The 26,160-nt window shown below is 42.8% G+C and overlaps 1 protein-coding gene across 5 annotated transcripts in view; it reads right to left on the bottom strand.

Moving 5' to 3' along the window:
- The window catches only part of LOC141089375 (uncharacterized), a 132,681-nt gene that overhangs the window by 54,772 nt on the left and 51,749 nt on the right, over positions 1-26,160 (bottom strand). For 4 of the 5 annotated variants that reach the window (XR_012232264.1, XR_012232265.1, XM_073575735.1 and 1 more), the window contains exons 5-7: positions 21,854-21,917; positions 19,618-19,667; positions 15,076-15,148 (exon numbers count right to left, since the gene is read on the bottom strand). Coding sequence is in view for 3 of the 5 variants with exons in the window: in XM_073575735.1 (XP_073431836.1) it covers positions 15,076-15,148; positions 19,618-19,667; positions 21,854-21,917 (187 nt within the window). In the remaining 2 variants the exon portion in view is untranslated. The remainder of the gene's footprint in view (positions 1-15,075; positions 15,149-19,617; positions 19,668-21,853; positions 21,918-26,160) is intronic. The other variant, XM_073575734.1, reaches the window with a different exon arrangement.

The raw sequence follows: 26,160 nt of genomic DNA, 5'->3' as shown, positions 1-26,160 counted from the left end.
TAGCCAACCAAATGATTCCCAGAGGTTTGAGAGTTAAAGTCATCCCCACATTCCCTATCGAGGATGACACTTTCATCATGAAATGGGAAGAAGCATCTAATTTGTGTTCTCAAACCTTCTTGCAACTTTTGGTGAATCTTTACTCTGGTAATATAGAGACGCTTGATAAATCCATTGATTCATGTCAAGAGGAGATCCGTAGGGGTTGTTCTCCTGATAAAATTCAATTGTTTGAAACTGATTTAGAGAAATCTATGGACATGGTGGTTAAAAAAATCCAGCAAAACCAATCGAACTAATTTAACAGGGACGTTAAAGATTATCAGATGAAAAAAGTCTATTTATGGAGAAATGGCAATAATTCCAAATTGCAACGCTCTGTTTCTAATACTTCAGTCACCTCTATAAGTGGGCAATCTGATGTGTCTCAAGCTTCGGCCTCATCCCTTGATATTGGTGGGTCCCGCAAATTACGAGACCACTCGTTTCATCCTTACAAAAGACACTTTAGGAATCAACCTGAGCTATATCAGAAGGATAATAAGGTGATTAATCTGAGTCAACATGTCCTCACAAGGGTTGATCTGTCATTATTGGAAAGGGGCTTTACTTTTTCACCTACATCTGATTTTGATACTTTCACAGCGGTGAAGGATCTCAACCTGTTTGCCAGGTCGCTGCTCTTCAAAAGATACTTCTTTAATAATGATCTCCAGTGTCTTTTTCCCACAGAAGAGGAGCAGGAGGCAATAAGAACTTTGGAGGTGCTGGCGGCTGAACATGATGGTGAGGGAGGTAAGATTCCCCCGTCCATCCGTCCCAGATCGGTTAAATTCCCTCCATTTACATCATGCCCTAGCATAGATCTTTTCGTGCGTGTGGTGACGGATGAGTTTAGGAAGATTCCTAAATATGGTCGGTGTGATAATCTGACCAAGGAAGAAAGGGTGAGGTTAAGGTATCTTAAAAATCTTCCTGATGTAGTGCTGAAGCCAGCTGACAAAGGTGGCAATGTGGTGATTTGGCCAATAATAATGTATGAGAGAGAGGCATTCCGGCAATTAAATAATCCGGTATGCTATAAAAAATTAACTTATAATCCTCTCTCAGCTTTTTCTGCCAAATTGGATCTGATCATTAACAGGGCCGTCATCAATGGCATTGTCACCAAAGAACTGGCTTCGGCACTTACTGTAAAAGAACCTACTATATCCACTCTATACCTCTTACCCAAAATCCATAAGGATATCAGATCACCACCTGGCAGACCTATTATATCTGGTCGTGGGAATTTCCTTGAGCACATCAATAAATGGATTGACCATCATCTTCAGCCGTTAGTATCTAATCTGCCCTCCTTCCTCAAGGACACTGGGGATCTTTTGCGGAAGGTCGATGGACTCTGCTTGGAGAGTGATTCTCTTCTTGCTTCGGTTGATGTTGAGTCCCTATATACTAACATCAAGCATATCGACGGCCTACGTGCCGTACGATTTTATTTATCCACCTCTACCATCTCTATGGGACTTAGGGACCTCATCCTGGAGCTTTTAGAGTTCACTCTCACACACAATTTTTTTGTGTTTAAGGGGTCCTTCTTCTTGCAGCTCCAGGGGACTGCCATGGGTGCGGCCTTTGCGCCGTCTTATGCCAACCTCTTCCTGGGGCTGTGGGAGAGGGATCTCTTTCTGTCTGATAAACAGGGGTTGATTGAGCGTGTCCCGTTTTGGGCACGCTACATCGACGACATCTTCTTTATCTTTCAGGGCAGCTCCATCGACCTTCTGCAATTGACGTCTAATTTGAATGACAACGATCTGAACATCAGATTGACATTGACGTGGGATCCCGTGAAAATTAATTTTTTGGATGTCTCTGTCAAAAAGGATTCACAAGGGATCATTCAAACTGATATTTATCGTAAGGAGACATCCACCAATTCTCTACTCCACGCCTCATCCTGTCACCCCCATCATCTTATTAAAGCCATCCCTGTGGGACAGTTCTTACGTCTCCGCCGCATCTGTTCCACTAATATCGATTTTGAAAATCGGGCTAATGAATTAAGAGCTCGATTCATAGCACGTGGGTACAGTAAACGGAGTATAAAAAAGGCCTATCAACGTGCCAGATGTTCAACTCGTAATGAGCTACTCTACAGGGACTTTAATAAATCTAAGGGTAGTGAGGTTGTGAGATTTGTTACTTCTTTCCATCCCCAACATGGAATCATGCGGGATGTATTGAAAAGGGCCTGGCCCATTCTTAAGGTGGACCCTATTTTGAACAAGCTTCTCCCAGAGTATCCATCTATTTCCTATAGAAGGGCTAGGAATTTACGTGACCAATTGGTGGCTAGTCATTATGTTGACCATCCAGCTCACACTTTCTTGGATGATCATCCAATTAGACATGGCTGCTTCCCTTGTGGCAGGTGTATAGCCTGCCCCAACATTGAACGCAGTACTTCATTTACTAATTCAGATGGTACTAGGACGTTTTCCATCAAGCAACGTATATCATGTACCACTCGGTACGTGATATACTATGCTACATGTCCGTGTGGGCTCATTTATGTGGGCATGACCACGCGACAATTGAAGGTACGCACTAGGGAACATGTCTTGGGCATCTTGGCGGCTGCCAATTGCACCGACGATTCAAGCCTGAAGACGTTACCCAGGCATTTCAAGGAATTTCACCGTTGCAATGCCACACTCCTACGAATAAGGGGCATTGATGCCCTTAACATCAATATAAGGGGTGGTAAACTATCCAATAGGCTGGCTAGGTCCGAAACTAGATGGATCTGGACACTAGGCACCATCCATCCACGCGGTCTAAATGAAAACATTTCATATGCCCCATACTTGTAATTCATCCAACTTATCCCATTCCTGAGCTCTTTGGTCTTGTGTTTTTACTTACGTTTTTTATGTTTCATTTATTTTCTAGTGTTCTGAATGACATATTTCCTTTGGAATTAGGAAGGTTCTGAGGTCCCTGTGAACCATGGAAGTTGTCTGATGGATTCATTTATGATGAAGACTCTGGGATCTCTGATGTGTCTATACCCACATTATATGGGTTTAACTATTTAGTTTAACTCGATGGGCTGTTTTTTTCATCTTTTGCATATTTATCTTTCATGTGCATTATCTTCTATATGCTTGTGTGTGTATATATTGTATGTATATTTTGTGTGCATTATTATTTTCCGCATATATAATTTTTTCGTATTTTGCATTTTGTCATTTCCCTATTCATTGTTTGTATTATTATATTATATATATCCCATCTGCACATATATGGTTATTTGTCTTCCACGTGCATTCAGCATATTCCTACATTGTGTGTCACTCATATGCGTGCATTTTCTGCACACATCACGTATGTGACTGTTTATGCATTGTGTATATTTGTGCATACATCCATGGGGTATTTGTCCATGAGCATTTGCAATACAAGGTCACTTTATTACGCATGCACTTTCTGGGTTGCATCTATACACATAGCGATTTAGGCAATTCTGCGCTTTTTAATGATACGTTCTATGCTGGTGAGATTTTACATCCTTTGATTATCTCTCTGTGTATATATGTATGCATCCTGTGCGTGTCTCTATTGTCATGTGACCTATTGCTTTAATCTTATATTCTATGCCATGGGCCTTGCTGTTATACCCCTTTATGCACTAATACTATGCAGCATATCGGTGGCATGATGTATCCATGTATGCACAATTACTTTTTCCCTCCCCTTACACATTTTTGTCTGCCCATTTGTTTTGCCCTCTTTACATATGGCGGCTCCTGCCTGACGCTGCTTGTGCGCATGCGCGGTGTCCGTCGCACGTCCGCCCTGGCTCTCTGCCTGTCGCGCTGGATCACGTGGGCCCGCGTGTTTCCGGTGACGTCATGGCATGGATCCGGTCGGCGCGGGGCGGGCCCCTTGTGCGCACAGATGGTCTCTGGTTAGGCGCGCGCTATTTAAACCTGGGTGGCCTTACCTTCCCTAACGCCCCCTGAGGAAGGAGTCTCTTGGCTCCGAAACGCGCGTCGGGGACTGGACCGACCCCACTGCCACCACTGCTTCCAGGTATAACTAGTTACTTTTGCTCTTGTTTCTGATGCTTTACATAGCATCAGTTATGGATGGATGTCATGTGTCTCTTATGGGCAGGGTAGTGTGCCATGGAATAGGATACCATCCTTTGGCTATATGGTGATGTTTTAATACACTCCTTGCCATAACAATATGGGCCATTTTTTCCCTGTCTGACTTTTGCCATTTTGTTTATTATAATACGGTCATTCTTGAAGCGATGCTTGCAGTGTGGCTGGTCTCCGTTGTTGACCATTATGCTCTTTATTTCTGTTTTCCCCACCACACACCGTATGTCCTTATATAATATTTTACATTATTTAATAAAAGTTATGTTTTATGGATTTTTGACTGCTTTTTCTTCTTGGGTAGCTTCTATATATCCATATCTGTCTATCCATATCTATCTTATCTGTACCAAAAAGAATGAAAGCTAGGTAGCACACAGACTAACACTTCCTGCCAGGCAAAGGAGGAGGAAAGAGCGTCTCAAACATCATTAACAAGATATTTTGTAAGTGAGAAAGTTACTGTAACAATGACAGCAGATATGTCTAAAAGACAGCTCATACAGCTTGTTGTGAAGGACGGTGTACCATTAACATTATTTGCACGACCAGCTTTTACAGCTCTTAATGGAGAAATGGCCGCAAACTTGGTGTTTCTCTGGAAAGAGAAAGTATTAGAAAATTAGTGATTGAAGAGGCCCTTAACCAAAAGGAAGGTATTAAAAAGACTCTCAAAAGACGCTTCATGTTTCTTAAAATGGATGCCTGCACACGTCACAGAGTGAACTATTTTGCCATCAATGTTCGATATGTTTGTGACAACAAAAATTGTTACCAACACGCTGGCAGTAAAAGATACTAAAGCTCATCACAGCAGCCAGTTTCTCCAGTCCTTAGTGGAAAAAGTTCTGCAAGATTACAAACTGAAAAAAGAACAGGTTCTTGCTATTGTAACAGACAATGCTTCAAACATGATAAGTACAATAAAACTGATGAATGAGAGTAAGGAACAGCTAGAGGAACATTTAGGATTCAGTATGATTGAGAAGGAAGGCCACAGTGCTGTTCATGTAACTGAGGAACAAACATATTACAACAGAAGAACAGCAAAATTATACTGCAGAAATAGATGATCTTGTTAAAGGTGCTTCAAAACACTTTCATATTCATCACATGCGCTGTGTTGTGCACACGCTGCAGCTGGCAATAAGAGATAGTCTGCAAGAGGGACATGCTGGAAATCTGATTGGAAAAGTGAGGACATTGGTTATTGCCGCCAGAACCCCTAAAATTGATTCCATCTTGAAGAGACGTGCTGGAAAAGGGCAATTGTTGATCAAGCCACTCGGTGGGGCAGCACTTATTTAATGATTGAGCGATTGCTTGAACTAAAACCGTTTCTTATAGATATGGTGAACCCTCAGGTAACCCTAAATGAAGGTCAATGGACACAGGTGGCTGAATTGAAGGAATTGCTTAATCACCCATTTACCGTGGCTAAAAAAATTACAAGCTAAGGATTTAACTCCTGGCATTTTCATAAGGGAGTGGAAGAACTTGCTATTTTGCTGTTTGAAGCAGAAATGCCATCTGCGATTAATGAAACGGAGAGAGACACAGTTATTGGAAAATAAAAAATTTTTTCTGGCAGCTGTTTATGTGGACCCAAGTCATCGTATACTGCTTAATAATCAACAGCTTACTAAAGGAAAAGAAGCTCTGACTGAGGTAGCAGTTAGGATGAGTGGCCTACAGGAGGACTGCCAGGCGCAAGAGGACTTGGGACCTGACAGTGCTACTGCTGCCATATCTTCATCCTCATCAGATGAGGAGTTTGATTTTGACAAGTATTTGGATGACATGGAGCAGGCAAAGCGTTGCCGCAAGGAAAAAGATTTCACTCAGTCTGCTATAGCAAGCAGATTGACCATATTTCAGCAACATGTTTCACTTGCTCTCAAAGAAATAGAAAAATTCAACCATTCATCAAAACTGACTGTGCATGAGGCAATTCCTTTATACCCGGAAATTGTTAGAGATGTTGCCCATGATGTTATTTAGTATGTTTTTATTGAAAACTGGTTTTTGCCACTTATAATTTATTACATAGTGATATATATATATATATCTCTATATATCTCTCTCTCTATATATATATATCTCTCTCTCTCTATATACAGTGGGGCAAAAAAGTATGTAGTCAGTCAGCAATAGTGCAAGTTCCACCACTTAAAAAGATGAGAGGCGTCTGTAATTTACATCATAGGTAGACCTCAACTATGGAAGACAAACTGAGAAAAAAAAAATCCAGAAAATCACATGGTCTGTTTTTTTTTCATTTTATTTGCATATTATGGTGGAAAATAAGTATTTGGTCAGAAACAAGCAATCACGATTTCCGGCTCTCACAGACCTGTAACTTCTTCTTTAAGAGTCTCCTCTTTCCTCCACTCATTACCTGTAGTAATGGCACCTGTTTAAACTTGTTATCAGTATAAAAAGACACCTGTGCACACCCTCAAACAGTCTGACTCCAAACTCCACTATGGTGAAGACCAAAGAGCTGTCAAAGGACACCAGAAACAAAATTGTAGCCCTGCACCAGGCTGGGAAGACTGAATCTGCAATAGCCAACCAGCTTGGAGTGAAGAAATCAACTGTGGGAGCAATAATTAGAAAATGGAAGACATACAAGACCACTGATAATCTCCCTCGATCTGGTGCTCCACGCAAAATCCCACCCCGTGGGGTCAGAATGATCACAAGAACGGTGAGCAAAAATCCCAGAACCACGCGGGGGGACCTAGTGAATGAACTGCAGAGAGCCGGGACCAATGTAACAAGGCCTACCATAAGTAACACACTACGCCACCATGGACTCAGATCCTGCAGTGCCAGACGTGTCCCACTGCTTAAGCCTGTACATGTCCGGGCCCGTCTGAAGTTTGCTAGAGAGCATTTGGATGATCCAGAGGAGTTTTGGGATAATGTCCTATGGTCTGATGAAACCAAACTGGAACTGTTTGGTAGAAACACAACGTGTCGTGTTTGGAGGAAAAAGAATACTGAGTTGCATCCATCAAACACCATACCTACTGTAAAGCATGGTGGTGGAAACATCATGCTTTGGGGCTGTTTCTCTGCAAAGGGGCCAGGACGACTAATCCGGGTACATGAAAGAATGAATGGGGCCATGTATCGTGAGATTTTGAGTGCAAACCTCTTTCCATCAGCAAGGGCATTGAAGATGAAACGTGGCTGGGTCTTTCAACATGACAATGATCCAAAGCACACCGCCAGGGCAACGAAGGAGTGGCTTCGTAAGAAGCATTTCAAGGTCCTGGAGTGGCCTAGCCAGTCTCCAGATCTCAACCCTATAGAAAACCTTTGGAGGGAGTTGAAAGTCCGTGTTGCCAAGCGAAAAGCCAAAAACATCACTGCTCTAGAGGAGATCTGCATGGAGGAATGGGCCAACATACCAACAACAGTGTGTGGCAACCTTGTGAAGACTTACAGAAAACGTTTGACCTCTGTCATTGCCAACAAAGGATATATCACAAAGTATTGAGATGAAATTTTGTTTCTGACCAAATACTTATTTACCACCATAATATGCAAATAAAATGAAAAAAAAAAAAACAGACAATGTGATTTTCTGGATTTTTTTTTCTCAGTTTGTCTCCCATAGTTGAGGTCTACCTATGATGTAAATTACAGACGCCTCTCATCTTTTTAAGTGGTGGAACTTGCACTATTGCTGACTGACTAAATACTTTTTTGCCCCACTGTATATATATATATATATATATATATATATATATATATATATATATATATATATATATATATATATATATATCTATATATATTTTCGGTATTACATAGTGTATTACACATTTACAATTTATTACAGGTTTGTGTTCTAAAGTTGTATTCCAATAAATATTATGTTCTATCTAAATATCTTGATTATTGTATCATAAAAATGATTTAATGTCTGATGTTCACATTGTACTACAATAAATTTTTCACTTAAATATAAGCAATGTATGTGGGAGTCGGAGTCGTGGAGTTGGAGTCGGTGTAAGGGAAATTGAGGAGTCGGAGTCGCAGGTTTGGCTTACCGATTCCACAGCCCTGGTTAGTATCCCACCAATCTGATCTAGAAAATAGGTCATCCAGATCATCAGCCCAGACAGTCAACTGCTTTATTGTCTTGTACAGTCATGGCCAAAAGTATTTGAAATTGTTCAAGAAAATGAAGTATTTCTCCCAGAAAAATGATCGCAGTTACACTTATAATAATTTGATATAGCGCCAGCATATTCCACAGCACTTAGTTTTGTTATACCCGTTTATTTCCTGTGTGTATTGGAACACCACAAAAAAAAAAAAAAAATATATATATATATATATATATATATATATATATACACACACACACACACTCACTGGCCACTTTATTAGGTACACCATGCTAGTAAGGGGTTGGACCCCCTTTTGCCTTCAGAACTGCCTCAATTCTTCGTGGCAGAGATTCAACAAGGTGCTGGAAGCATTCCTCAGAGATTTTGGACCATATTGACATGATGGCATCACACAGTTGGCGCAGATTTGTCGGCTGCACATCCCTGATGCGAATCTCCCGTTCCACCACATCCCAAAGATGCTCTATTGGATTGAGATCTGGTGACTGAGGAGGCCATTTGAGTACAGTAAACTCATTGTCATGTTCAAGAAACCAATCTGAGATGATTCGAGCTTTATGACATGGCGCATTATACTGCTGAAAGTAGCCATCAGATGTTGGGTACATTGTGGTCATAAAGGGATGGACATGGTCAGCAACAATACTCAGGTAGGCTGTGGCGTTGCAACGATGCTCAATTGGTACCAAGGGGCCCAAAGAGTGCCCAGAAAAAATTCCCCACACCATGACACCACCACCACCAGCCTGAACCGTTGATACAAGGCAGGATGGATCCATGCTTTCATGTTGTTTACGCCAAATTCTGACCCTACCATCCGAATGTCGCAGCAGAAATCGAGACTCATCAGACCAGGCAACGTTTTTCCAATCTTCTACTGTCCAATTTCGATGAGCTTGTGCAAATTGTAGCCTCAGTTTCCTGTTCTTAGCTGAGAGGAGTGGTACCCGGTGTGGTCTTCTGCTGCTGTAGCCCATCTGCCTCAAAGTTCGACGCACTGTGCGTTCAGAGATGCTCTTCTGCCTACCTTGGTTGTAACGGGTGGCAATTTGAGTCACTGTTGCCTTTCTATCAGCTCGAACCAGTCTGCCCATTCTCCTCTGACCTCTGGCATCAACATGGCATTTCCGGCCACAGAACTGCCGCTCACTGGATTTTTTTTCTTTTTCGGACCATTCTCTGTAAACCCTAGAGATGGTTGTGCGTGAAAATCCCAGTAGATCAGCAGTTTCTGAAATTCTCAGACCAGCCCTTCTGGCACCAACAATCATGCCACGTTCAAAGGCACTCAAATCACCTTTCTTCCCCATACTGATGCTCGGTTTGAACTGCAGGAGATTGTCTTGACCATGTCTACATGCCTAAATGCACTGAGTTGCCGCCATGTGATTGGCTGATTAGAAATTAAGTCTTAACACACAGTTGGACAGGTGTACCTAATAAAGTGGCCAGTGAGTGTGTGTATGTATATGTATATATATATATATATATATATATATATATATATATATATATTAAATACATATATATTACATACACAGTTGTGGCCAAAAGTATTGACACCCCCTGCAATTCTGTCAGATATTTAGTTTCTTCCTGAAAATGATTGCAAATACAAATTCTTTGGTATTATCTTCATTTAATTTGTCTTAAATGAAAAAACACAAAAGAGAATGAAGCAAAAAGCAAAAAACATTGATCATTTCACACAAAACTCCAAAAATGGGCCAGACAAATGTATTGGCCCCCTCAGCCTAATACTTGGTTGCACAACCTTTAGCCAAAATAACTGCAACCAACCGCTTCCGGTAACCATCAATGAGTTTCTTACAATGCTCTGCTGGAATATTAGACCATTCTTTTTTGGCAAACTGCTCCAGGTCCCTGATATTAGAAGGGTGCCTTCTCCAAACTGCCATTTTTAGATCTCTCCACAGGTGTTCTATGGGATTCAGGTCTGAACTCATTGCTGGCCACCTTAGAAGTCTCCAGAGCTTTCTCTCAAACCATTTTCTAGTGCTTTTTGAAGTGTGTTTTGAGTCATTGTCCTGCTGGAAGACCCATGACCTCTGAGGGAGACCCAGCTTTCTCACACTGGGCCCTAAATTATGCTGCAAAATTTGTTGGTAGTCTTCAGACTTCACAATGCCATGCACACGGTCAAGCAATCCAGTGCCAGAGGAAGAAAAGCAACCCCAAAACATCAGGGAACCTCCGCCATGTTTGACTGTAGGGACCGTGTTTTTTTCTTTGAATGCCTTTTTTTTCTCCTGTAAACTCTATGTTGATGCCTTTGCCCAAAAAGCTCTACTTTTGTCTCATCTGACCAGAGAACATTCTTCCAAAACGTTTTAGGCTTTTTCAGGTAAGTTTTGGCAAACTCCAGCCTGGCTTTTTTATGTCTCGGGGTAAGAAGCGGGGTCTTCCTGGATCTCCTACCATACAGTCCCTTTTCATTCAGACGCCGAAGGATAGTACGGGTTGACACTGTTGTACCCTCGGACTGCAGGGCAGCTTGAACTTGCTTGGATGTTAGTCGAGGTTCTTTATCCAACATCCGCACAATCTTGCGTTGAAATCTCTTGTCAATTTTTATTTTCCGTCCACATCTAGGGAGGTTAGCCACAGTGCCATGGGCTTTAAATTTCTTGATGACACTGCGCACAGTAGACACAGGAACATTCAGGTCTTTGGAGATGGACTTGTAGTCTTGAGATTGCTCATGCTTCCTCACAATTTGGTTTCTCAAGTCCTCAGACAGTTCTTTGGTCTTCTTTCTTTTCTCCATGCTCAATGTGGTACACACAAGGACACAGGACAGAGGTTGAGTCAACTTTAATCCATGTCAACTGGCTGCAAGTGTGATTTATTTATTGCCAACACCTGTTAGGTGCCACAGGCAAGTTTATTGCCAACACCTGTTAATTGGCCACAGGTAAGTTACAGTTGCTGTTAATTACACAAATTAGAGAAGCATCACATGATTTTTCGAACAGTGCCAATACTTTTGTCCACCCTCTTTTTTATGTTTGGTGTGGAATTATATCCAATTTGGCTTTAGGACAATTATTTTAGTGATTTTTCATTTAAGACAAATTAAATGAAGATAATAATAACAAAGAATTTGTGTTTGCAATAATTTTCAGGAAGAAACTGAGTATTATCTGACAAAATTGCAGGGGTGTCAATACTTTTGGCCACAACTCTGTGTGTGTGTATGCATATTATATATACACACATACACACACATGCATACACACACATTGCTGGCCACCTTATATCTCACACACACACACACACACACACACACACACACACACACACACACACACCCCGTATATACTCGTGTATAAGCCGAGATTAATGCAGCCCATTTATTTGGGCTGAAAGGCCCCCCCCCCCTCCTCTCGGCTTATACACAAGTCATATACCGGGTGGAGGGGGATCGGCGGGGGAGGGGGATCGGGGGTGTCAGAGATCATACTCACTCCCTCCTGGCTCTTCTCTGCAGCCCCCCTGCTTGTTCCATGTTCTCAGCGCCCCTGCTCTTCCTGCTTCAGCAATCACGTGGTATCTCCCATTAAACTCATGAATATGCGCATATTTATGACTTTAATGAGCGGTACCACGTGACTGCTGAAGGAGGAAGAGCAGTCGCCGAGAACATTGAACAAGCAGGGGCTGCACTGCAGAGATGAACGCAAGGAGGGGGCGAGTATGAGCGGGGGGAGCCGTATTCACTTGTCCCCGTTCCAGAGCCGGCAATGCTGATGAGCAGCCGGCAGCAGGTGGTGAGTATACAGTTTTCTTTGTTTGTTTTTTTAAGGGAGGCAGCGACAGCAGCAGCAACATGATGGGGCCACTCACTGTGCAGCATTATCTGAGGCCACTCACTGTGCACCCTAGGCTTATACGCGAGTCAATAAGTTTTCTCAGTTTTTGTGACAAAAGGGGGGTCGGCTTTTACACGAGTATATACGGGGTGTATATATATGAGATATATATATATATATATATATATATATATATATATTTATCTCTATCTCTCTATCAACATTTCACACAAAATCCCCAAAATAGACCAAACAAAATTTAGTACCCTCAACTTAATATTTGGTTGCACACCCTTTGGAATATCAATCGCTTCCTATAACAATCAACAAGCTTCTTACACCTCTCAACTTGAATTTTCAACCACTTTTCTTTTGCAAATGGCTCCAAGTCTCTCGTATTTGAAGGATGCCTCCTCCCTGCAGGGCTAAGGTTTCTCCTTGTGGAGAGTGACGTACCAGCTCTGGCTCGTCAAGGTAAGGAGGGCTTATTCGCCGTGCAATGCTCCTCTGGGAAATTTAATATGCAAATTGCCTCTTCAGAGAGAAAGGGGACTTGAACTTTATAGCGCCACCTGTTGGTAGTAGCGATCCTACAAGTCACAATCAACCCTTTAACGAGTTTTGTAATATGATTTGGGATAAAAGCCAAATCAGAATCTTAATTTGCAGACACTGTGTTTTGGGCTATTGGCCCTCGTCAGTGGAAAGTATGAGAACTGATTTGGCTAGGTGAAAGGCTCTGGACTGAGGTCTAAGGCGTAAGGTTTCTCCTTGTGGAGAGTGACATACCAGCTCTGACTTGTCAAGGTAAGGCGGCTTATTCGCCATGCAATGCTCCTCTGGGAAATTTAATATGCAAATTACCTCTTAATCCTCCCTACAGAAATGTTATGACCTCTCCACAGGTGATCAATGGGATTTGGATCCAGACTCATTGCTGGTAACTTGAGAACACTCAAGTGCTTTGCTTCCATCTATTTCTGGGTGCTCCTTGAAGAATGTTTGGGGTCATTGTCCTTGTGGAATGCCCAAGACCTAGGAAGCAAACCCAGGTTTAGGACACTGGGCACTACATTGCGATCGAAAATCCTTTGGTCATTTTCAGATTTCATGATGCCAGTGGCAGTGAATCACCACCAAAACATCTTTGAACCTCCACCATATTTGACTTTAAGTACGGTACTCTTTTCTTTGTGGTCCTCATTCAGTTTTTAGCAAACAGTCGAAAGAAGTGCTTTACCAAAAAAGCTCTCTCTGTGTCTCATCTGTCAAATGATGCTTCCCCAGAAGGATTTTGGTACATTTTGGCAAATTGCAGTCTAGGTTTTTTTTTTTTGTCTTTCAAAAGAGAAAAAGGTGGTACTCACCATCCGGTTAAAACAATCCTTTAACCCATGACACTTTTCAAACACGCTTTTTCTAAAACATGTTTGTCTATAATTTTCTTTCTAATCTCCTAAGACAACTCTTTCCTTCGCTTGCTCTGGTCCATGTTGAGTGTGATACACACCATGTCAACAAACAGCACAGGGAGATCTGTAGCCCTCTATAAAGGCCCACTCACTGATTCCAAGATTGTAGACACCTGTGATGCTAATTAGTGGACACACCTTGATTTACCATGTCCCTTTTGTCACATTTTCAGGGGTACCATCATTTCTGTCCAGGCCCATTCCATGAGATTTTTATTATTTTTTTTTAATTCTGTGCAAGCATGGTTGAAAAGCAATGTCTGACTTTCATTTGTTCATTTTCTTAGATTTTTTATTTATTACTTTTGTCGGATTCAAGTTATTTCTGTGACCATTGTGGGTTTTACTGTCATTAAATGAGGGGTACCAACAATTTTGACCATGTGTGTAGTTCACATTTTCTAGAACAATTTCAAAGGTGCCAACACTTTCGGCCATGACTGTATGTAAGCCATGTAATATTTGAAAGGATTGCAGGAAAATTTCACATGATTTGGTCAAATGTAAAGATTTTTTAAATATCCAATGAATGGTGTTTGTCTTGATGTAATGATCCACAGTAGTTCACTCATTGGCCAGTAGAGCAAGCTGATGCTTACGGTTTTATCAGGCACACAAAATTCTTGGATAGATTGGGACAGAATAATAAGACTCATCTCATTATTGATAGAGGAATTTACAGCGCTGTAATACTGAAGGATGTCTAAATTAAGCAGGATAGTAATACTATTCACTAGTAATGCATTATATGAGGCAAGCGAGGCCTGCAGTTCTTTGACTGTTGTTGTGGGCTCTTCTGTGTTCTCTTGAAAGAATCGTCGCAGCACTCTTGGGGTAACTTTGGTCGGCCGACCACACCAGGAAGGCTCACCACTGTTCCATGTTTTCGCCATTTGTGGATAATGGCTCTCACTGTGGTTCGCTCGAGTCCCAAAGCTTTAGAAATGGCTTTATAACCTTTTCCACACTTTTGTTTCTCATCTGCTCCAGAATTTCTTCGGTTTGCAGGATCCTCTGGTCTACGTTACTTTGTCAGGCTGGTCCAATTTAAGTGATTTCTTGATTGAGAACAGGTGTGGCAGTAATCAGGTCTGGGTTAGATAAACCACAGCTAATTTACGTTTTGGGGGGGGGGGGGGGGGCAGATTCACTTTTCTTGTAGGGCCCTGTAGGTTTAGATTTTTTTTCCCTTTATAAATAAAGGTCTTTATGATTAACTGCATTTTATGTTATCTTTGGTTAAAATTTAAATTTGTTTGGCTATCTGAAACAATAAAATGTGGCAAATATGCAAAAGAATAGGAGATCAGGAAGGGGCAAACACTTTCTCATACCACTGTAGCTCCTAGAGACCCTAATTACCTACCTGATTAGTGCATAAGATACACGCTATTCAATCTTCCCATATTTTATATGAGGGTTAGAAAAATGCATTCAAAAACGATTTTACCTGATCAGGATTCTGAGACGATTTGGACATTGCCAGTTGGTTATAATTCCCCATGCTATCAATCATGAGGGGTCTAAATACAGGAAAACAAAACATTTTTTGTTAGTAATGTGAAAAACTCATACCAAATACATATAGGTGCCAAACAAAGTAAGCAGGTGATTACAATAGACAGGGCTACATAACCTCACATTGGCTGGGACTTTCCAAAATGTGTGTTAAGAGTTTTAAAGGGAATCTGTCAGCAGGCTTTTGCTATGTGATCTGAGAGCAGCATTGTGTAGGAGCCAAGACCCGGATTCCATTGATGCATCACTTACTTGGCTCCTGTTTTAACAAAATCAGTGTTTTATCAGTAGCAGATTATGACTGTCTGACTAGGTGACTAGTGCCTGCTGGTCCAACTTCACTCCTTGCACTGATTAGCAGCTCTCTATCAATATACACTATACAAAGAATACGGAAGTGGGTGATGCTCAACATTCCAAGCTCTGCTAAATCTGCAGCAGAAGAAAAAAAAACTGATTACGTTACAACTGCTGCACTTGATAAACTAAGTGATACTGTCAGGAACACCGCACTGCACTTGCTCACTGAGCCAGTGCGCGTGTCCTGAGTAAGGCCTCTTTCACACATCCGGTTTCAGGGTTCCGGCGGCGTGCGGCGAAAAGCCGTGCCGCCAGAACCGGCCTGTAGCGCAGACACCGGATGTGGATGCGTCGCCGGATGCGGCCTGGATAAAATTTAAAGGAGCCGCAGCACCGGGCGACGAGAGCCAGCTGTAGATACGGGAGCCGCAGCACCGGGCGACGAGAGCCAGCTGTAGAGATGAGAGCTGCAGCGATGAGAGCCATCTGGAGAGAGCGGGGGGACGAGTGAGTCAGACAAAGAAAGGTATGGAAGGAGAAGGAGAGAGATACAGAGAGACAGAGAAAGAGATACAGAGAGAGAGTCTTGCGCTTGCCAGGCACCTGTGGGGCTAAATAACACAGTGTCCGGGCATGCGCACTTTAAAAAGCCGTTTCGGCGCTGCCAAAAAACGTTGCAGGGACCGTTTTTTTGCAGACGCCGGACGGCGCATATTTGCCGTATCCAGAAAGAACCGGGGCCGCCGCATGTACATCCGGCACGATGCAGCGATCATTACTTTCTATGTGACAAAACCGGATCCAATTCCGGAACCAGTTTTCACACTCTTCGCTGCATCATGCCGGATTCAAAAAGACGGATGTGTGAAAGTAGCCTAAGACAAACTGTACTCAGAGATACCTGTGGAGCGGGCAGCAGCAGAGAAGATGCGTGCTTCAGACCCACAGGACCTGAAGCACGTGACTGCTGGGGGCGTGGCCTAAACTCCAGAGAACTAGGAACTGCAGGAAAACTCCTAGAATGGTAACTACGGGACAAAGTTACTAACTGGCATAGACAGGGACATAAACCAGATCAGGCCGGGGTCAAAGCACGAGATAGCACGACAATTACCAAAGGGCAAGACAGAACGGATAGTCAAGGCGTAGACAAGAAGTCAGAAACCAGAGAAGCAGATATACAGTACAGAATCAACAGGCAAACTCACAACGGGGGGACAGAACTGGATCAAAACCATGTAAGTAAGCTATAAGACAACGAACAGGCACACAGGGGTCACAACACTCGGCCAAAGGCAAAAGTATAACTGACAGGGATTGGAGTTTCTCAGGGCTATAAAAAGCTTTGCTTGAACCAAAGAGAGGCCACAATAATTAACCCCAGGTGTGCAGGTCAAAGCCTGCACTGAGCTCAAGACATTAACCCCGGACGTGCAGGTCAAAACCTGCACTGGGATCATGACAGATACATTGCTGGAATTAGTATCACTACATCATGGTTCTGTAAAACTACATAGCAAAAACCTGCTGACAGACTTCCTTAGACAGACTAACAAAATGATGGCTTTGGTCAGGCACAGAGCTTCCATTCAGTCTCTTCCACTGTTACCAGTAACAGTAGAAAAGTTGATCAGTCAAAATCTTTGTATCAGGTTAACCAGCCCAAGCTTTACACTAGGCACCGCACACAAGCAGCCCAAGCTTTACACTAGGCACCGCACACAAGCAGCCCAAGCTTTACACTAGGCACCGCACACAAGCAGCCCAAGCTTTACACTAGGCACCGCACACAAGCAGCCCAAGCTTTACACTAGGCACCGCACACAAGCAGCCCAAGCTTTACACTAGGCACCGCACACAAGCAGCCCAAGCTTTACACTAGGCACCGCACACAAGCAGCCCAAGCTTTACACTAGGCACCGCACACAAGCAGCCCAAGCTTTACACTAGGCACCGCACACAAGCAGCCCAAGCTTTACACTAGGCACCGCACACAAGCAGCCCAAGCTTTACACTAGGCACCGCACACAAGCAGCCCCAGCTTTACACTAGGCACCGCACACAAGCAGCCCAAGCTTTACACTAGGCACCGCACACAAGCAGCCCAAGCTTTACACTAGGCACCGCACAAAAGCAGCCCAAGCTTTACACTAGGCACCGCACACAAGCAGCCCAAGCTTTACACTAGGCCCTGCACACAAGCAGCCCAAGCTTTACACTAGGCCCTGCACACAAGCAGCACAAGCTTAATGTATACCAGCGTTTCCCAAACCCCAGTCCTCACGGCCCCCAACACATGTATTGTATAGGTAAAAACCAGTTGCAGTTTCAGAAGCCGTGCTAGCAATTCCATCACCAAATCCTGAAAACATGATCTGTATAGGACTGGAGTTTGGGAAACACTGGTGTAGACAACGTGCCGGTACAGATTGCTCTGTGAGGTTTTAGATTTGAAAGCCATTTGTGATCAATACAAAAGTAACATAGCTAGATTACGTTAATCTGCATAAAACTGCTAAGTGAGTCTCCTTATAAACTCCAGGATTATCTTCTAAAGGTGAACACACACTTGGTGTAAAACAAATCCTGCATGTTTTCGGAATATATTGCACTGTTCAACACTGAAATTGCAACAGCAATATGGAAAAGTCATGAACTTATGGAAACCACAGAACTGATAGACATGTTAGCAATCTTCAGAAATACATGCACTTACACACCTTGGCATGTTGTCTGAAGAATGTTCTGCTATGCTGGACGAACTTGGGCACCTCCATTGCTGTCACTTCCCTTTGTAATTGCCGACAAAGGACACCCTGGATGTGCCCGTTGGGAAACAAGTCTGGAGATGTTGCGGGTCATGGTAGTAGATTTAGGCCATGCAGGCTGCCTACAGTAGCACGAGCAACATGCAACTAGGCGTCCACATACAGGTGTTCCATTGACCTAATGCCACAGTTCTCACTTTCTCATGCTATAGAGTAAGATAGCGATGGAGGCTGGAATGGAGGTCTATTCTTTTCAGCGTCCCACTTTTAGTCCTGGACACAATGATAGCTGGGTTGTAGACCACATGAGAAATGCCATAAAGAGGCCTTCACGAGGAAATGTCAACGATCCTACTCCCGGGATTATGGTGTGGGGTGGCATAATATACGGTAGCCAGAGCTCTCTAGTCTTCATTCCAGTTACAATTAACCAGTGGTACGGCCATTTCTCCAAAGTGTACCAGGAGGCATTTGTCAACATTACAATGCCGGGCTGCACATTGTTCGACCTACTGTGAGCAGCCTTCGTGGCCTAAATGTAGTATCATAGCCTGAAGTGTTTCCAGATTTGTGTGCCATCGAGTAAATCAATGGTCAAGAAATCACAAAAAGGAGCTGCCAGTAGCGGATCTTAAATATTTGTGACCAAGTACATTCAGCATGACAGAACATTCCTCAGATATCCATTGATAACCTCAGTTAATTGCAGCCAAAGTGTGTAAGAGAATGTATATCTGTGCGTGTCTTTCCATCCTGTTCTTTCTATAATTCTACAACTTTTCCTTCTTAATGTTCTAATTTCAAAGCTGAAAACTGTAGAATGCTCACAGGGTGCTGAAAAATGAGGCCAATGACACCAGAGTAGTTTTCCATTGCAGTGCCAATTCGACTATCTCCACACCATGGTCACACCTACTTTGATAAGCGTTAGCAAAGTGATGCCTGTGTCTGCACAGAAGCGCAGAGCAAATAATAGTGTCACCACTATAACACTCCTACATAAAAAAAGCTGCAATATTTTGTCAGCCGCAAAGCAGTGTATGGAGCAGTAACTGGACCAGTACAACCAGACCATTTATTATATACCACATTTCTCTGCATGATCACCCTGCACCACTCTCCACTATTAGATCACATTGGCACTGCCAATCCGTAGCCACATCATGAACGGACAACCACTGCACAATCTCTACACCTACAGATCAAGACCAGAAAAGTCTGTCACACAGAAGTAATCTATGCCGGATTGCTTTTACCAAAACAGATGCATGGTATTTTGAGAAAGTGCCAGAATTTAAGATATTTGTTCTGCCAAAGTTGACAGGTAGTTAGGGGAGCCACAGCTGGCAACACGGAGTTAAAGCAACAGAGATTATCAGTGCAGCATAACTGTATGATGTACTCACTGGGTTGTTTGCAAAGTGGCCATTTGTTCAAAAGATTGCGAAGCTGTAACCTACAAATTAAAAGTAGCAAGAATCACTTTTCTTAATTACCTTCACAATATTCACACACAATGCTGTATACAGTTGAGGAAACAAAGAAAATAAACATTTCTTCAAGTGGGTTTTAAGTGCCAGCCATTACTGGTCTACAAAGTAAAGTAATACTCCCCTTCCAAAATGACTGCTGCTGTCATAGGCCCCTTGCTGCATTGTCTTCCCAGCACCAGACATTGTGCCATCTTGACATGTGACTGCTGCCGTGGTGACCCGTCAACAACAATGAGGTCACTGCTGAGGCCAATGACTGGCTTCAGTGGTCACATGTCAAGCTGATCCAATATCCCTGGGGTCAGGAAAACAGATGCAAGGGAAGTGTAGACTGGTTTATAAGTGTTGAATGGGAGAAGTGGCTTCTGACAATGCAGTGAAATACAGCACTGATGCATGGGCGCAGGAGACCTTGGAATACAGCGTGTGTGAGAGGTAACTGTTCAGTGCAGGAGCAGATACAGATCATGCTGCTGGTATGTAAGCATGGAGTGAGTGCTTTCAGTGCCTGCTTACAAGAGGAAGGAGCCAGGGAGTCAGTCATGTTACTCAATCAAGTGATTGTTGCCATGCAGAGTGCTGCAGGTGTCAATGTACATAGAATGGTTTTTGTCTGCACAAAAGACAACCACTTAAAGCTGTAATGTACCCTTACAAATTAGTTGTCTGCTGCTTCCCATCCCCTCTCAAATCACAAGTCTCTTATAAAAAGGGGAGAAAAAGTACCCGCTCCCCTTCCTTCTCCTCGGTGTCATTAGTTACTGTTGTTCAGAACATAGATTTCTGAACATCTGCAGCCTGCAGGTAGAGAAAGGGGTAGTAGAGGTTTCTGGAAGGTGAAAATGGCAAATATGCCCAAACTAAGGCATGTTACAATGTATCACAAGTTTTGCTGCTGATGTGTAACAATAATGGAACCTATCACTTGATTCATGCTGCCTGAACCACAAGCATGTGGGCAGCACGGTGGCTCAGTGGTTAGCACTGCAGCCAACATCTGGAAGGAGTCTGTATGTTCTCATGTTTGTGTGGGTTTCCTCCGGGTTCTCTGGTTTCCTTCCACACTCCAAAGACATACTGATAGGGAATTTATATTGTGAGCCCCATAGGGGACAGCGATGAGAATGTATGTAAAGCGCTGCGGAATTAAAAAAAGCGCTTTAAAAGCAAAGCATAATAAAATTAATAAATAGCAGAGCTTGGCTGTGTAATTGCAGCCGGGTAGATTTGTCTCTGACGCGCTCAGGTGTTTCAGGGGAAGTTAGAAGAGCCGTCAGGTGACTATATGAAGACAAGACTCGTCATGCTCTACTCCAGTTGACTGACTGGCATCAAGTGACAGGTCCCATAAAAAAAAAAAAAAAAAAAAAAAAAAGTGCGGCAGTTGCCAATCCCATTATTGTTGGGTAGGGGTAGGAATTCCTCTTCTTTACATATGCCAAACAGAACACATTCTTAAGGGGGTTTTACACTAAGCAATATCGCTAGCAATATCGCTAAAACGTCACTGGTTTTGTGACGTTATAGCGATATTGCTAGCGATATCGCTATGTGTGATACTTACCAGCGACCGACTCCCCCGCTGTCCATCGCTGATCGCGCGAGAATGTCCAGCTCCATTTCTCGTCGGGCGCTTCCTGAGACTTCCTGCTGTGGCGTCCAGCGACGCGTGGAGGCGGGCGGGAGGACGCAGGATCGCTGTGTGTGAAAGGTGAGTATCCTGCGCTGCGTCACTGCTGCATCGCTGTGAGAGCTTTCTGTATGAAAGCTCACTAGCGATCATTTAGCGATGCACCAGCGATCCTGACCGGGTCGGATCGCTGGTTGGATCGCTGGTGCATCGCTAAATGTAAAAGGGCCTTTAGATCAACCACCCATCTTAGCAGGGGGATCCATAATTTGGGTTTACTGGTTGACACCACCTACAGAAGCTCACATAATGGCCAGACCAAGAGTCTGTTTTCCTATAAACAAGTCATAAATAAAATCATAAATAAAGTCATAAAATTCCCCCCAAAAAAGTAGTACAGTACTCCAAAACCACAAATGGGGGATCCAGCGACAGGTGAGCTATTAGTATGGATTGTGATTATACCCGTAGACATAATTTTAGGAATTTGGCTACAGCTGAAACCTACTGAATACTCACAGTTTCAAACTGTGGCTGTGTCGGTCGTAATTGTAGGACCTCCTTCCACAAGGCCTCATTTTCCCTTTAAAAATAAGTAAAGGTTTACTGCGGTAATGAAGAGCATTACTTTACTGATCAGATCAAAGGCACATATAAATGCCAAGCTCAGACATTAGCTACCCCAGCACCAATAAATACTACTACATACAAGAACTAAAATAACAGCTTAACCCCTTATGAACCACAGACAATTTTCCTTTTGGTGCTTTTGTTTTTTCCTCCTCTTCTAAGAGCCATTATTTTTTGTTTTTTTGTTAACCTAGCCATAGAAGGGCTTGTTAGTTTTAGCTGTAATCACCACCATTCACTTCTCCAAATAATGTACATAACAAAAAATGTGTAAAAAAATGACAAAACACAATTCCATCATTTTGTGGGGGGGGGGGGGGGGGAGGGTGTTTTTACAGGGTTAAATTTTTGGCAAAAAATCACATGGCAATAGGACTATACAGGTCAGTACAATTACAGCAAGACCTAACTTGGAGAAAGTAAAGATATTTTGCAGGCACTTGAATTGTCTGGGTGGGAAGTCTTGCTCAATTGATGGGTGTTCGGGTCCTGAAATCTCCACCGATCACTTAACCTTCTGGCGACAAAGCCAATTTTAACCTTAATGACCAAGCCAAATTTTTTAAATCTGACCAGTGTCACATGTAGTAATAACTCTAGAATGCTTCAAGATATAACAAACGTTCAATCTTTAGATCCTTAAACCAAGTAGTCATGCTGTACAAAATAATTAACATTTCCCATATGCTACTTTCCATCTGCATTATTTTCCCCAAATTTTTTTAGGATGTTAGAAGGGTTAACAATTTAGCAGCAATTTCTCTTTAAGAAATTTGCAAAACCGGTTTCTTTAGGGACTTACTCAGATTGAAATGGATATTGAAGGGCCTATATACTGGAAAAACCCCAAAAGTGATACAGTTTTAAGAACAGCAACCCTCAACTACTTTAAAACTGGTGTCAGAAAATAATTTAACCCCTTTCTGACCTTGGATGTACTATTCCGTCAATGTGACATGGGCCCCTATGACCATGGACGGAATAGTAAGTCACACGCGATTAGACACGCTCACGGAGGGAGCGCGGCTGATCGCGGCCGGGTGCCAGCTGATTCTCACAGCTGACACCGGGCTCCAAGTGCCAGGAGCAGTCACGGGCCGCTTTCGGCACTTTAACCCCCCCAGAACACCGCGATCAAACATGATTGCAGCGCTCCGGGAGCAGGCAGAGGGGCTGTCAGCTGTGACGGCCCCTCTGCCTTTGGATCGGGAGACCCCGCGGCATGACGCAGGGTCCGATTGCTCCCATGGTAACCCGATGTCATGACACCAAGAAATTAATTTTTTTTTTAAATTGTAAAAAAAAAAAAAAAAAAATCAATATTTAATCAATATTTTTAACACATCTAAACAATAAAAGTACATTTAGTATCACCGCGTCCGTAACGACCCGACCTATAAAACTGTCCCACTAGTTAACCCCTTTAGTAAACACTATTAAAAAAAAAAAGGCCAAAAAACAATGTTCATCATATCGCCGAACAAAAAGTGGAATAACACACGATCAAAAAGATGGATATAAATAAACATGGTACCGCTGAAAACTTCATCTTGTCCCGCAAAAAACGAGCCGTCATATGCGCCATCAACGGAAAAAAAAAAGTTATAGCTCGCAGAATAAAGCGCAAAAATAATTTTCTCTATATAATAGTTTTTATTGTATAACAGCACCAAAACATTAAAAAAAAAAAAAAGTTATAAATGAGGTATCGCTGTCATCGTACTGACCCGAAGAATAAAACTGCCTTATCAATTTTACCACAAGCGGAACGGTATAAACGCCCCCCCCCCCCCCCCCAAAAGAAATTCATCAATTGCTGTTTTTTGTTCATTCTGCCTCCCAGAAATCTGAATAAAAAGCAATCAAAAAAGGTCATGTGTCCAAAAATGGTAATAATATAAACGTCAACTCGTCCCGCAAAAAACAAGACCTCACATGACTCTGTGGGACAAAATATGGAAAGATTATAGCTCTCAAAATGTGGGGATGCAAAAACTACTTTTAATAAACAGCATTTTTTAGCTGCCAAACACAAAAACCCGCTATAAATAGTAAATCAAACCCCCTTTATCACCCATTTAGTTAGGGAAAAATAATTAAAAAAAAAAAAAAAAAGTATTCATTTCCATTTTCGGACCATAGTTAGGGTTGGGACCATGGTTAGGGGTGTTTTGAGGTTAGAATTAGGGGGGTTTCCACTGTTTAGGCACATCAGGGGTTCTCCATAACACACCATGCATCCGAGCTCAATTCCAGCCAATTCTGCGTTGAAAAAGTGAAATGGTGCACCTTCCCTACAGAGCTCTGCCATGCACCCAAAACAGTGGTTTACCGCACATATGGGGTATCAGCGTACTCAGGACAAATTGCACAACAAGTTTTGGGGTCCAATTTCTCCTGTTACCCTTGGGAAAATAAAAAATTGGGGGTGAAAAGATCATTTTTGTGAAAAAAAAAAAAACTAGATTTTTTATTTTTACGGCTCAACATTATAAACTTCTGTGAACCACTTGGGGGTTCAAATAGCTCACCACACATCTAAATAAGTTCCTTAGAGAGTCTACTTTCCAAAATGGTGTCACTTGTGGGGGTTTTCCACTGTTTAGGCACATCAGGGGCTCTCCAAACGCGACGTGGCATCCGATCTCAATTCTAGCCAATTTTCCTTTGAAAATTCTGAGCTCTGCCATGCGCCTGAACAGTGGTTTACCCCCCACATATGGGGTATCAGCGTACTCAGGACAAATTGTACAACTTTTGGGGTGCAATTTCTCCTGGTACCCTTCGTAAAAATAAAACAAACTGGATCTGAAGTAATTTTTTTGTGAAAAATAGTTAAATGTTCATTTTTTTTTATGTAAACATTTCAAAACTTCCTGTGAAACACCTGAAGGGTTAATACATTTCTTGAAATGTGGTTTTGAGCACCTTCATGGGTGCAGTTTTTAGAATGTTGTCACTTTTGGGTATTTTCTATCATATAGACTGACAGACCACTTCACTGCTTTCAAACAAGCTACACTTGCCTTCAAATTAGCCCTCACCTCTGTTAAACAGACCTATTTCACAAACCTTGTATCTTCATTGTCCTGCAACCCAAAACAACTGTTCAGCACATTCAACTCTCTTCCGCCCACCACTGCCACCTCCAACTCCCCTCATCTGTGTCTCCTACTTCAAAAATAAAATCGACCAAACAAGGCAAACTTTTACTGTTCCACCACCCCAAACACTCCATATTCCAGACCTCTGCCCTTCCATAATAACCTCCCTCTCCAACATCACTGAAGGAGAGCTTATACATCTCCTTTCCAAATTACACCTCACCACCTGTGCACTTAACCCCATCACTTCCCACCTAACTCCTCAACCTCACTAACACTCATTCCATTCTTAACCTCTCTCTTCAACCTATCGTTATCTTCTGGCACCATCCCCTCTGCCTTCAAACAAGCCACCATCACACACATCCTCAAAAAACAAACCTTGACCCAACTGCTATGCCCAGCTATCGTCCCATATCACTTCTCCTGTTTGCTTCCAAACTCCTTGAGCAGCATGTCCATGCTCAACTTTCCTCCCACCTCTCATCTAACTCTCTCCTGGACAACCACCAATCTGGCTTCCGCTACCACCACTCCACCAAAACTGGCCTGACCAAAATTACAAATGACTTACAGCCAAAGCCAACAGACGGTTCTCCATCATCCTCCTTCTCGACCTGTCCTCTGCCTTCGACACAGTCGAACAGTGCCTACTGCTACAGATTCTCTCTTCTCTTGGCATCAAAGACCTTGCCCTGTCCTGGATCGCCTCTTACCTTTCCGACTGCACATTTAGCGTTTCCCACTCCCACATTACCTACTCATCCCGCCCTCTCTCGGTCGGAGTAACTCATGGCTCTGTCCTGGGGCCCCTAATTTTTTCCATCTATACCCCTGGCCTAGGACAACTCAAAGTCCCAAGGCTTCCAGGACCACCTGTATGCAGACAACACTCAGATCTACCTCTCTGGCCCAGATGTCACCTCTCTTCTGTCCAGAATCCCGGAGTGTCTATCAGCCATATCCTCCTCCTTCACCTCTCGCTTCCTAAAACTCAATGTAGACGATCCAAGAAAAGCACTTCTGAGCATCCGCGCTGCTTTAGTGATAAGAATTCTTCAGAAATCCATATAAATCTTTCAAGTTCTTTAT

The sequence above is a fragment of the Dendrobates tinctorius genome, unplaced genomic scaffold, assembly GCF_039654945.1.
Source record: "Dendrobates tinctorius isolate UK_male_01 unplaced genomic scaffold, ASM3965494v1 ptg000046l, whole genome shotgun sequence".
Lineage (NCBI taxonomy): Eukaryota > Metazoa > Chordata > Amphibia > Anura > Dendrobatidae > Dendrobates > Dendrobates tinctorius.
Note: the sequence above shows the minus strand (reverse complement) of the source record. Positions and strands in the feature narration are given on the sequence as shown.